Here is a 14,773-nt window from a genome sequence, read left to right on the forward strand (position 1 = left end):
CAGAGGGCAGGGAAGAGCGGAAAAGAAACACAGAAACAGAGATGTTAAAGAACAGTAGTAGCTAAAATACCGAGCTAACTAAACAGAGACATTTAAAAGCCAACACGCAGTAAGGCAGCTCTACCTTTGCATAACTAAGCTCCAAGTTTTTTTATTCATATGCTTTTAGAAAGAACTTCTGTGCATATATCACAAAAAATGATGTGTTTTAATACTTAAAAGGGACTGAATGGTCGTATAAAATTTGAAATGTCACTTGGAACTCCAGGGATGTCCAGTTTGCAGGGTGAAAGAAATACTGCTCGATTTATTACACAGTAATATATGAAGGTATATTATGAGAGACAATAATCTTCATTCCCAGGCAATTTCAGCTTTCCAGGTAGTGTGGATATTGCAGTAAAGTATTGGACATTCTTCATTGCATCTATAAAAGTGAAGTTTTTACAATTTCATTTTGTGGACTTTTTTCCCATCCCATGAATAACAACTCCAAGTCTGAATCTGTAGCTTCCAAAAGGCATTAACTTGGGTAAGATGAGTTGGTCTTGAGATAAGTGATCAAAACTAGCCCTTGCACTCATGACATGAGCTTCTACCCAGTACATTCAGCATTTATGTCGGTACTCCATGCCTACCACAACCAGGAATCAGATGCAAAATCCAAGTTCGTTAGTATCTGTGTGACATCTCATTGTAGTGTTTAACTATGGGGTGAACTGGGTTCAGGGTTTGCAGGTGCATCCTGACAATTTCAAGAAAGCATAAAGAAATCCCTCATCTTACAGCGCTCTCCAGTCCCTTCACTGATGATACTGAACCTCACAAATCTTCCCTGGGTGGCTGAAGAAGTCACGGCAGTGAGATTCTCCCCCCCATCCTAAGAAGAAACAGTGAAGGAAAGCAGTAACTACAAAAGCTTCCACCTCCATAAAGTACATCATGAGAAAATGGATTAGCCTTCACAACAGATCCATTAGCCAGCACCCCAGTATCCTCTTTGTTCTTGCCAATTCTAAAGCACGCTGTGCCAGTATTGGATCAGCTCCTAACAAGAGACAAGCTGGTCCTTGCCTGTCTGCACAGAGCCTAGCACAGGCACAATTGCTATGGGAATAATATATTACCAAATGGACTTAAATGAGCATAATAACAAACAAAAGATAATCATACACACTCAAACTAATGCAAATAAGAATATAATTCAATCAACTCATTAACTTTACTAAAAGCTAGCTTTGTACATCAGCCTCCTGGCTCTTAGAACTGTCAAAGGAGCGCAGACATCTGATTATGAACTCCCGTTGTCAGTCAGGAGACTAGACATGAATGCTGAACAAAAATAATTCCTTTCTGAGCCCACGGAACATCGTGTTCATATCTAATATTCATGCTACCTTGAAAATACAAGGTAGTAGCCATATAAAATGGAATAATTTCTGAGGCTTAAAGCTGAATTGTTTAGTAGTCCAAGACATTAATATCACTGAGCTCATATCAAGTAATCTTCAAGTGCAGTGAAATTCCCAAGTGACCTTGACTAATCTGAACAGATTGGGTATGAAAGCATCGAGGGAGCTGCAGGCACCTCATGGGGGGAACCTTTACTGTTTTAGAGCAAACACTGTGCGTGCTTTTGGGACTGGAAGACCAAAGAAACAAGAGACAATGCATTTGGTCCCCCCTGTTCTTAAAATGACCATTAACTAATTCGTTTTTGTGGATGTTTAGACATGATACTGTTTTCTCCAAAGGCAAACAATAGTACAGCACTTCCATAGGATATTGACAAGCAAGAGAACAAGATCATAGACATTACATATTAAGAAACCCTTGGCCCTATCTATGCCAGACCTCCTCTGTGAGGTCTTTTTTGGTCTCTACCAAGGCATACAAACAGTGGCACAGCCCTCTGGGCAATTTACCAGAATCTAGCATTGTGTTGGCCTGTTATAATAACAGGCCTCTGGACTCTGGGACAAGCTCTTATAATTCAAGAGACTGAGCGTATTCTCCTGCCCGACCTCCTGAAAGCGCATGGAAAGTGCTGGAAAATAAAAGGAAAGGCAGCAAAGCACCCAAAGTCTCAGCTACTCAGCTTTCAGAAAACAGAAGCACCAAGCAATAAAACCAACTGCTGACATGAGACTGGTGCCGAGTCCCACAGACAACGGTAGCAGACAGACTCCTATTTTAGAGACTTGACGAAACAATAAATTAGGTGAGGGTGTGTTAGAACAACAGCTGGTTGCTAATTAGTCGCAGCCCCCTCAGCAGGGTATCAATAAAGCAGCAAAGAACATCTCGAGTAAATTAAATTTTAAAAACCCCTACTGCAATCACTCCCCTGACAGACCCTTCCTTCATCTCCCTTCTCAGCTTTTTATTTATTGTAATTACTTTAGTAATAAGATTTGTTTCCTTGTTATTATATGTATTACTATGCAGGGCGGCAACAACAACAATAACAACAATAGCTAGGAAGAGTTATGTTGCTTATTTATCTCTGTGGCTGTTATTGGGCCACTGGGTGGATAGAGCAATGAGGAGGTGGGTGCCTGGGAAAAGCAGTAAATAGAAAAGAAAGCATATTCCTCAGGAGCAGAGACATATGGGGACATATTTACAAAGGAGGAAACACTGACAATGAGCGAATAGATCTAATAACTCAGGGGAGCCCAACAGCTCCAGCTGATAAAGGAAGGAATAAACAATACTGCATTAGAAGTGCTGTCAGGAGTCCTGGGGTGTAGCTGCGTGCCAACAGAGGTTTACCATAGGAGAGCCAAGGATGGACTGCCATGTTAGCACAGGGCAAAGGCTTTGTCTGAAATAGGGTCATCTCCCACAGCATACTGATGTACTGAGAAGAGTTTGGTGGAGGATCAGACTCTGGTTCTGGGTCCACCAAGGGAGAAGCTGCAAAGACTTAAAGAATCACATACCCATATTTTATCTTATGTTGTTCATGTACTAGCCAGATTTCATAGCATCATAGACTCATTAAGGTTGGAAAGACCATTTAGCCAAGCTATCAGCCCATCCCCACCATGCCCAGTGACATCCCTCAGCGCCACATCTCCACGGTTCCTGCACACCTCAAGGGACAGTGACTCCACCACCTCCCTGGGCAGCTGTTCCAACACACCACCATTCCTTCTAAAAAGAAATTTTGCCTAATATCCAACCTGAACCTACCCTGGTGCAAATTGAGGCCATTACCTCACATCCTATAGATCTATCCTTCCAAATCATGGGCTTCTGCTATAGGGAATCTGCTGAGACTATCAGGAACAATAAGGCTGCTTGCCTTGAAGAAGTATAAGTGGTCTTAGACCCTCTTCACTAGAACTAAAGAACAAGCACCCAAAATTCTCAGGACGGCCTGCTGAGAAGACCGTGATGGCCAACAAGAAGCACATTTTCACCAGTTATGCCTCACCACCAGTGCAAGATCACTGTCCTCTTTATGGGGACAGCTGAGGCAACACCAGAGGCAAGAGAGCAGCACTTAGATAAGAACCATCTACTGCACTCAAAGAAAGTTCACCCACAGTTCATAGCACTTCCCTGAGCCACATTCCAGATGCAGTACAAGCATTCCTCAGACATGGCATTTTCATCTGCTCTGAGGTCCCGAGTCAGCGCTTGCAAATAGACCACCTTATAACACAGAGCTCAGAGCACAGCCATTCTAAATGAGTAAGGACTGAATCTTATGCAAAAATGTTCTTCCACACGCATCTACCCAACTACCGTTGGCACTATCCTTAAAGAAATGCACGCATCACACATCAGCTAGTCTGGAGAGACCCCTTAAATTGTGCTTGCAAAGTGCATGGCATCCATTTAGATATGCAAGACTAGATTCTGAGAATTCAACTCCTCTTTAACCCTCTGATCAGAGAGAAGCAAACAAGAGAAGGGAAGGGAGAGTAGGAGGGATGTCTACAGCCACATGGCTTTGTGTGCCTCTACTTCAAGATTTAATCCTCAAGGATGCAGTTCTGGGTCATCAAGTGAGTCCTCAAGTGCGGCCCTTAGCTTGTTTGCTGTCTATGTCCAGCTCTGCCTCTGACTACGTGGAGAACAAAATGTCTCAGTGCAGGAGAGTGCACAATAATATAGGAGGAAATAGAAGTTATATACACAGATAATGCTTTTGGGTAGAAGAACTAGCTTGCTTCTGTTCTTCCTACAAGTATCCTTCAAAAAAAAAAGAAAAGAAAAAAAAAAAGGCCCTTGTTTCAAAAAGTAAGTGGGAAACATTAATAGTTAATAGTTTCCCTTCTGAGAGCATGCAATAGAAATGTGTTCTGAAAGGGCTTTCAGAGGACGTTTCTATCTCTCCATTTCTGTAATTGTCAGAGTTAAAGCTTTTCTCTGCTGGATTCCAGGGCGCAATAAACAAAGCCCTGTAAGTAAAACAGGATGGAACAAACAGCCTGACTAAAGTGAGAGTGAATATCAATAAAGAGAAACAAACAAAAAGCCCAGCTCACCTGCCTTACCTATAAGCAGCAGCAAAGCTTACTCAGCCTGTGTTGTGGGAAGGCAGGTGCAGAAGGGAACAGGGTGTTTTTAAACCAGATAAAGAATAGTCCATGGCTATAATCCAAAATGCAAATCAGGATTTCCTCTTCCTAACAGCTACTATGGTTACCCCATGCCTTCGAAGAAGTCACACTGCTTCCAAAAAAATTAATCTTCCTTTACCAAAATAAACTCACCGGCTCCCATCTCCACTGATTGGTTCAATTCATTTACAAAAACACATCAAGTTCCTCTCATTGAAAAGCTTCTTTGATTCAACAGTAGGGAAAGGAAAGCGAGAAAAGGGCAGACAGAAGGGAAGAAAGAGGAAACATGAAAGGGAGTAAAGAAAAAGGAAGAAGGTGGCAATGGAGGAGAGAGACATGAACTTGGAAGAGAGAGATTGGGCAGTTCAAGACCTGTGGATGCTCATAATAGACAGTGCATGGGCAGTCTGAAGATGAAATATTCTTTAAAACAAAAGCACTTATCTAGGAGTTCCACCTCTTGTTTGATCAATCATATCGCAAGGCCGAATCATTTTTAATTTAATACTTCTGGGAAGTGGGGGGGAAGCACTCATTAAACACGGGCACGGTTGGCAAGCACTGCGCGTTAGCATTTGGCACTATTTATTATTGCTGTTTATGGTGATATAAATTAGGTTATACTGATATAATTAATAACCCTAAATTCAGGGGTAATAAATAGCAATATTTATATGAAACTGCAGACTCTGAAGAAGTCCAGCCAAAAAAATCCCCACAAAATGCTGACTACCACGTTGTGACTGCTAACATACACATGGGAGCACCAGGTACGTGGGTGCAGAAGATATGCAGGTGTGAGCAGACACTGAGGAATGGCTGCATACACAAGCTGTTGACAGAAGGGTATGTAGCATGTGCACAGAGAAGACAGCCTAAAAGCAGGTCACAAGATGGTACACAACTGCATGGAGAAGTGTTGGTGCACAGGCAACTTGTTGCTCCACTGTGTGGTAATGAGCTTATGTGGAACAGTGTGAACAGCCAACAGTGCTGGGTATTTCTTTGTAACAGAACTGTTTGTGCTGTCATAAGCTTTTACAAGTTCCTTTCCTGACCCTGGTTTTAGTGGATGAATCAGAAGAACTAGATTGAAGAGAAAATGCTCCTGGTACACATATTTCACTCATTTCAAGCTGTGTGAAGGTTGTGGTGTGTCATTATTTCATCCTCCCAGGAAGAAAACTCAGGGGAAAGAAAAAAAAAGGAGGGGGAAATGCTCAAGGTCACATACTTCATCAACAGCAGAGCCAGGAACAAAGCACGGGTCTCTCACTCACCCAGTATAACTCAGCAGTTTCCTAATCAAAGTGCTGTGCTCCTTCATGGATTCTCCACCGCTGTGTAGAATGGAATTCCTTCTCTAGCTTTCCTGTTAATCCGTGATTTAATTTAAAAAGACGATAAAGGGATGAGAGAAAACAGTCAGCTGAACACCAACCAATACCTTGGGTTTTCACAGAACAGCCTTCGCAAGATAATCAGCCTACAAGGACACTTTCCCTTTAGTAATTTAATGCCTGTCACTTTGGACCATCTTATAGCACCGTTCTTGGAGATTAAGACTACTTTTACTTGTAAAGAAGAAAAAAAAACACACAAATAACTATATCAGGTCAGACCATACATCTATCAGAGGCAGCATCCCATTTCCAGCAGTGGTCAAACACTACTGTGTGACAACACACAGGATGCACTTAATAAAAAGTAGTGTCTAACATTAAAATATATAGCCACTACCAGATCAGCTGAAATTTATTTGACAAACCCTACATCTGACTGCTATTCAGGACAGAGCAAAGGCTGCCCAGGGAGGTGGAGTCACCATCCATTGGAGACCTTAAAGAAACATGGAGATGTGGTACTTCAGGACACGGTTTACTGGGCAATACTGGTTGTAGGCGGACGGTTGGACCAGATGACAGACTTCTTTTCCAACCTTAATGATTCCATGAGAACAGTCGCACAGAACACAACTGCTCATCAGTACTCTCTGGATTGAACAAACTCAAATTATATGTGATATTGGGTAGTGATTTTTATTTTTATGTGATGACAGCCTTACTCATACAGACATGCTTGCATCACCACTACCTTCATTTAGCATCAGCAACAGGACTCAACTCTCTCCATCACTGACAGACAGGAATAAATCCTCATAGTACTGACTGATGTGAAAGGGAGTGAAAGGGAAGGCTGTTTCCTAGCTCAGCCACACACAGTCAGAGCATAATCACATTACTGCCATCATATCTGTGACAGAGGAACATTCTCTGCATGCAACTTTCAGATCACATTAACCAAAGCAAATACCAAGGCCCTGATCGTCTTGTTGCTGCACAAGGCTCTTGAAGTGTGATTGCACGGTATCCTGCTGGGATGAGCACTCTTCCACTGAGCTGTGCCTGCAGCAGGGAGTCAGCTGGGGAAGGGGCACAGCTGGGCTGCTGGAAGAAATCCTTTGTAACCGTGCGATGGCATTCATCTTTGTGACGGGCAGGGAAGCATTATGCACACCCCAGCACACAGGACTGGGGAGGAGGGAGAGAGTGAGGAGCTTCAAAAGAACTGCCAACAGAAAAGAATTCAACCCTTTTTTAAATATAAAGATACCGAGGTAACGAGACTAGAGCAGGATTAATACCAGATAACAGAAGGATGGATGGGTAGTACAGAAGATGCACTTTCAAAGCAAGAAGATTCGAAATGAGTGATGATTCAAAATAAACAGTGGATTTGACACATTCAGTCGTGATTGTAAATCTCAAGGCAAATAAGTGGCTTCCTGAAATGTGCTACAGAGACCTAAAAGTAAGTAGTATGGACCTGTTTACAGCTACTCAGTCAATAATGGCCTACAGACCCTTTTCCTGGAAAAAGAGCTTCCCTTTGTGGCAGTGATTTGAATGACAACAGAGTTTAATACAGCACTTAAACCTAGATGAAGTAGAACATTAATGGACAAAGAAACCTGCATGTGCTTCCACATGCAGCAAGGGACTAAAAGTCATCTCCAAAAAGCTGCCAATAAACTCTAGGCCAAGAAAAGAAGCTTTTCTTTCTGTGCAGGAACACCTCAGTCCACTGAAAAAGCACATGGGAAGAAGCAAGAGCAACAGAGCCATGGGAGGCCCCACAGCACAGCATTTAAATTGGAGCATGATGGAATGGTTCTCTCCCTTCCCCAGGCTTCATGCTTAGCTACAGAGCCATAGCCAAGTCCTTGGACCTCTGCTCCTATCCCACACCAAACTTTCCTACTCATCACCAGGTTGAACTACAGTGGAAGCTCCACACGTTCCTGTGTGATATGAGCTCAGACAGTACCCTTCATTCCAGGTGTCACCAAAAGCCACACTGTCCCTCCTGAGGACCCTTCCTCTGCTATGCTCACTCCTGACAGCTGGAGAAAAAAGGTCAGACATTCCCTCCAGCCCTCCATCTGCTGGAAACTTTAATTAAGCAGAGTGAAAGGAAAAACAGAAAGCCACAATCTTTCATTTTTGCTTCTGCTGTCTGGAAGAATCAAGGAAACATTTGGTGCCAGCAGAAGCTTCCAATACTCGGGGGCAGCATCCAGCTCCCCTGAACAGCCTAAACTACAACACACTCATGTCCTGGGGAGAACAGGAACACAAAAAACTATGCTCATAGTCGCAGACCAGAGGCTAAGAACACTCCAAGCTGCCCTCTGCTGAAGCCCAGACCACAACAGAAAGGAATTAGATTAGGACCAAATAAGCTCAAGATTTGCTTAAGGTCTTTACCCTGTTTCTTCAGCACCGGATCAGCACAACCTGACCTGAAACCAGATGAATGGTTGTAGTGATGATGTGGGTAGGAGCAATGTAAAGGCAGCTCTGAAGAATGCAAAAAGAAACTGGTATATTCATAAGCTCAGAAAGACTTGGAATCTCTTCAGAAGCATGTGGGAGGAAACAGAGTAAAGGAGATAGGAGAAGGAGGGAGTTTCATTATACGGAAACATTTCCATAAAGATACGAGCATTTAAAAGATCCTTACATCTTTCCCCCATTCAGGTTATATAAAGCATTAATTAAAGCCAGTTATTCCCAGATATATCAGCTTGCAGATAAAGTTTGCCCTGCTGATTTGGCAGAATAGATAACTTTCCATTCAGCAAGTAAGATTCAGTTTGTCTGCTATCGCTAATACTTCACCCAGTCAGTTGGGACACCTTACGGCCCCACACAGTACAGAACCATGAATATCTGATGCGCACGAGACAGCACACTGGGCTGTATCCAGGACTTACATTCTCCTTACAGGACTGATCACAGGATGAATAAAACACAAGGCAAAAGGCAACAGGAATTCTGGCCCAAAACACTGAAGACTAGGCCTGCTAAGTATACAGCAGTAAAGCCTGCAGGTAAACCCAGTGAAAATTCACAATAAGTATGTTACTACAACGCACTTGCCATTGATGACTCCATCAGGGTTGAGCATGGGGACAATCTTGAAAATGAAACATTTCCTCAGGAGATCAGCAATGGGATCACTGCTCACAAGGAACTCCAGGGTCCCCTTCATCACCCAGCTGGCGTTGCTTTCACCAGGATGAACACGGGCCATCAGAAAGACATAAGGACGACTGTCTGTAAAACAAAGCAAAGGCATGGAGATGTTATGCACAGAAGCTGCAGAGATACGATGCCAACTTTTTTTTTTAAGAGAGAATCTTACTAAACAGTTCATGGACAGAGCCTAATGAACCCCTGTTGCAAAGCAGACTAGCAATTTGGCAGAGAAAATTGTCTTGCTATCAGATACGTTATTTGCCATTCCCATGAAAAAGCACCCTCATTTGGCCTAGTTACACGTCTCCAAAAGCTCTCTGTATACACATGCTCAGAAGAGACCAAATTTGACAGCAGATTGTTTGAAAATCCCATCTGTGTTGAGCAAAATCCACAGATGGGCCAAGGGAAGAAGACAGAGGTAGACACCTGCCAAGCATAGAGAATAAAAGAAAAGGACAAAGCAATGATGTGTCTTAAAATTATCCTTCTGTGAATGTTCACAATCTCAGGCTGCTGTCACAAATCAACCTGACACATTTGCTTTAGTGGAAGCCACTATCTGACAGGGAATCACAACGATGCCATGATGTTTTTTGCAGCTCTGTCAGAGCACAGGCTCTCTAGTAAAGGGACAGAAAACAATCAAAGGTATCATCTGAGCATCCTTGTAAGCAAACGCTGATTTAGCAAGTTATGCTTCTATGTCCTCAGCTCCCAAAGCTGTACTAAAGTCCTTCAGTTTTCTAACAGCTTTACAAATCATTACTCAATTAATGTGAAACACAGAGTGGAATCACAGAACCTTTTGAGTTGGAAAGGATCCTTAAAGGTCACTTGGTCCAACTCCTCTGCAAGGATGTAGACAGGTCTGGAAACAATCCCACATTCACCCCTTCCCATTCATAGGCATTTGATGGGCATGACCAGAGTCTCCACTCGAATTCATACAGAGCAATCATACTGTGGTCCAGTAAAGCAACCAGAACTCTGCTATTCAATAGCCGTGTACTAATCTTTATTTTTCCTTTATCATTCTTGCACCTTACCCTGAGATTAGTATATTTTCACTGCTGTGTATACATTAGTGCCCAAGGCGCTAATGGACTGTAAAAGATCCCTTCAGCCAATAGAGACATACTAGGAGTTCTGCTTACTTTTTATTACAAAAACATATATATATTAGAAAACAACCTCTATTCAGCTCCAGCTAGATGCTGTGCATTACAGTCTACCTTAGTAATGCTTTAAAACAGCAACAAGCAAAAACTACTTTTCACAAAGGCATCAGTTGCATTTTGCTATTTCCAAACATTTTCTTCTTTCTCCCATCATCATGATTTAGTGCTGTTTTGCAGGCTCATTGCTGAGCTAAACTTATGGGACTGTGTTGTTGTAGTTGAGAATGAGGCTCTTGAGGACTCCTAATGGACAACAGCTGTAAATAGCACAAAGCAAAATAAAACATGCTCCCTTGCAACTGATGAAAACGGCTTTAACTCCTGTCTCTTCTATACATTGGGAAAGCATGCAGCATGTTAATTGAGCGATTCTTTCTTCAGTTACTCTATGAGAAAACGAAACCACAAGAAAGGGTCTTCACATCTCAGAAATGGAAGGTTTGCCACAATTCAGCTAATTGAGGATACTGTGAGACTGGCAGAGATGTGAATTCTGCTCTCCTCAAGACTGATAAACCTCTGTCTAACATTCAACGTGACAAAAGCTTCTAGAGAGTCCTGATTTTAAACCCCAGGAAATAGTGGATCCATAGGATCCAGGTGGGGAAACATCTCTATTCCACTTAAAACTCCCTTTCTAAGCTTCACTCCCCTCCTGACAGGTATATTTGCAATGCCAAAATCACATCTCCGGGCACCAACTGGCCGGCAATAGTCAAGATTTCTGCACTTAGCTGAGCTGCTACACTTCATTCTTGATTCACTATGCCCCATAACAGCAGTGTTGATGAAGCCACCCCAGTGCTGCTGATCTGCTCTGGGACACACCTACTGTTCTGAAGTGTAATTTTGGTCCAGAGCCCCTTGATACCACCTTGTGCTACACTGCACCTCCTCAGGACACCGAGACACATGTTCTTCTGTGTTTCCTTCAGGGCCCAGAACTGAGTTTGATGCTTCAAAATCCCCAAGTCAGTCCTTACACTGAATCCTCCCCAAGTCCTGGGGAAGCTGCCAGAAAGCTCAGGTTACCCATTTATCTCTGCAAAGCCCACATGACACGTAACCTTCACTGGGAATGTAAATAATAAAAAGAGTGAGCAGAGGAACCTTTTCGTGCTACATAAAGCCCCATCCAACAGATCTTGTCTCATTACTCTGTGCTACATTCTGACATGGCCAGGATATAACGTGCCACTAACAAAACCAGAGATGAGAGATTAAAGGCACTGATGCCTCTTGCAAAACATGGAGCAAAAACCCTTTGAGTAATAAATCTAACGTATCAACCACCTCCCACCTTCCCTTCTCTTTATTCATTTTAACTGTGGATATATGCATGAAAATAAGAGCTTTGTTCCTACAGTACTGCTAACTTGTTGCTTAATCTCCTGCCTATTGCAGGGATCTTCCTCTTGATTTTATCTGATTTGGAAGTTAGAAATCATGACATCAGTTGGGGAAAGATCAATCTGAAATAAAAGAATGAAACCCCGTTAACAAATCAATGTCTCGCCTCATAAAAAGAGGCACAGAAGGGAAATGAAGTGCACTTCCAGATGCCCTGACATGGGTTAAAATTCTATGCATTGTCAAGCTGCTATTTGGGCCACAGCGTTTGAAAGGGAACAAGGTTTTGAAATGACACAAGACTGGGATTTCATTAGGAGTCAAAGGGAATCATAAAGAGCGTGTGACAAATTCAACCTAGATCCAGGTCTTGACTGGAATGATTCTGGCCGTGCCTCTGCATACCTCTCATCCTATCAGCCCCAAGCCAGAGCCCACAAAACATAGGCCTTCCCTCCACTCCCCCTTATTCCTAAATACAACATGACTTTATCATGAGAGCTGCACAGATCAAAGGTTCAAGTTTATCCCCTGGACATAAGAGATAAACAAAGAAAGCCAACATTCCCACCCAACTTCATTATGTGTGACCTCTACAGCATATTCTGAGAGTCAAATGATGTGTAAAAAAGAGCATCAAACGCAGTTCTGCTGCGTGTATCACGGCTGCATCCTGCCTTGGATACATCTGAACTGCCCAAGGCTGCCTAGTTAAACAAAGTCTGACAAAGACAGGATATGGTGTGATGTACATCAAATATATTCAAGGAGAAGGAAAAAAAAAAACAACTTCAAATACTGAGATCACAGAAAACTTGAGACTGCTCTGAGGCAGAACCCGTGTTGGTCACTTTCCTCCGCTCCCCACCCAAAATCTTTCCCCAAGTTGTCACATTTTCAGTTACTCCACGATGTAATACTATGCTCCTCCATTTACCCCACCTCCTCCTTATTTCCTGACCCTGCATTTGGCAAAATCCTACTCAAAGAGACACATCTTAATGCAGAGGCAGCTTACCTAGTCTGACAGGGCCCACTGCTGTTTTCCAGAATTATCAGAGAGATAACCCTCCCTTAAATACACTTACACGATATGCGTTATCAATGGTCCTCATGGCAAAGAAGTGAATGTTACAAATCACCTTGGTTAACTGCTTTCTACCATCAAAGCTGGGTGAAGGTATTCCAGGCTCCAAGTTGCTTGGAAACATCCCTTAGTGGATGAGTTTTATGAATTCACTCACCAATGAATCAGAATGATCAGAAATGACTGCAGAGACCAATACATGTACAAAGCATCCAGACATAGTACAGTTTAACATCCTACTAAAGATGGATATTCTCGTTATTCTTTTTATGGGTTATTCCCCCAGCCCCTTAACTCCAAGAAATTAGAATGTCAGGTTCTATAAATCATTTTGGGGCAGATCCCAAAATCCCAAATTCTGAAGGCAGATGGAAATTCTACACACATTTGACTAATATTCCATATGATGCAACTAAAAAACAACCAAGTGAACTAATACCTGATGAAACAAAAGCATACCTATAGCGAAGGATAGGGAAACAAGTCTGCAAAGAATCCTCAATGATGAGAAGCCTCAATGCTTTACTTAGAATCCTCAATGCTTAGAACACTCAATGTTTAGATCCCTCAATGGCTTAGAACAATCAATGCATAGAATCCTCAATGCTTAGAATTCCAATGCTTAACAGAGAATCCTCAATGCTAAGAAACCTCAATGCTTAGAAACCTCAATGCTTAGAAACATCAATGCTTAGCATCCTCAATGCACAGCTTAGAATCCTCAATGCTTAGAAAACTCTATGCATAGAGTCCTTAATGCTTAGACACCCCAATGCTTAGCTTACTCAATGTTAAGCAACCTCAATGCTTAGCTTAGAATTCTCATTGCTTAGAATTCTCATTGCTTAGAAACCTCAATGCTTAGTTTAGAATCTTCAATGCTTAGAATCCTCAGTGCTTAGAATCGTCAATGCTTAGAATCCTCAATGCTTAGAGAGCTCATTGCTTTGCATTCTCAAAGCATAAAATCCTCAATGCTTAGCATCATCAATGCTTAAAAATCTCAATGCATAGAGTCCTTAATGCTTAGAAACCTCAATGCTTATCACCCTCACTGCGTAGCTTCGTATCCCCAATGCTTAGAATCCTCAGTGCCTAGAATCCTCAATGCTTAGCATCCTCAATGCTTAGCTTAGAATCCTCAATGATTAGAATCCTCAATGCTTAGAAACCTAAATGCTTAGAAACCTCAAAGCATAGAGTCCTTAGTGCTTAGAAACCTCAATGCATAGAGTCCTTAATGCTTAGAATCCTCAATGCTTAGAAACCTCGATGCTTAGAAACCTCAAAGCATAGAGTCCTCAGTGCTTAGAAACTTCAATGCTTAGAATCCTCAATGCTCAGCATCCTCAATGTTTAGCTTAGAAACCTCAATGCGCAGAATCCTCAATGCTTAGAATCCTCATTCCTTAGAATCCTCAATGCTGAGAAACCTTATTGCTTTGAAACCTCAATGCTTAGCACCCTTAAAGCTTAGAAACCTCAATGCATAGAGTCCTTAATGCTTAGAATGATCAATGCTTAGAATCCTCAATGCTTAAAGTTCTTAATGCTTAGAAACCTCAATGCTGAGAATCCTCAATGATGAGAATCCTCAGTGCTTAGCATCCTCAATGCTGAGAATCCTCATTGCTTAGCACCCTCAATGCTTAGCTTAGAATCCTCAATGCTCAGAATCTGAAATACTCAGAAACCTCAATGCATAGCATCCTCAATGCTGAGAATCCTCATTGCTTAGCACCCTCAATGCTTAGCTTAGAATCCTCAATGCTCAGAATCTGAAATACTCAGAAACCTCAATGCATAGCATCCTCAATGCTAAGAATCCTCAAAGCATAGAATCCTCAATGCCTAGAAACCTCAATGCTTACCAACCGCAATGCTTAGCTTAAAGTCCTCAAAGCTTAGAACACTCAATGCTTAGAAACCTCAATCCTTAGCATCCTCAATGCATAAAATACTCAATGCATGGAGTCCTTAATGCGTAGAAACCTCAATGCTTAGTATCCTCAATGATTAGAAACCTCATAGCTT

At 42.2% G+C, this 14,773-nt stretch overlaps 1 protein-coding gene across 1 annotated transcript in view; it reads right to left on the reverse strand.

Annotated features, from left to right (window-relative positions):
* Positions 1 to 9,217, reverse strand: part of LOC146755720 (cytosolic carboxypeptidase 4-like) — a 94,585-nt gene extending 85,368 nt beyond the window's left edge. Inside the window, exon 1 of the mRNA XM_085525389.1 lies at positions 9,019 to 9,217. Within this exon, the coding sequence (XP_085381515.1) occupies positions 9,019 to 9,176 (158 nt within the window). The 5' untranslated portion in view covers positions 9,177 to 9,217. The remainder of the gene's footprint in view (positions 1 to 9,018) is intronic.
* Between the last annotated feature and the right edge of the window lie 5,556 nt (positions 9,218 to 14,773).

The sequence above is a fragment of the Coturnix japonica genome, chromosome 31 (genome assembly GCF_054131305.1).
Source record: "Coturnix japonica strain WE chromosome 31, WE-NBRP24, whole genome shotgun sequence".
In the NCBI taxonomy this organism is placed as follows: Eukaryota; Metazoa; Chordata; class Aves; order Galliformes; family Phasianidae; genus Coturnix; species Coturnix japonica.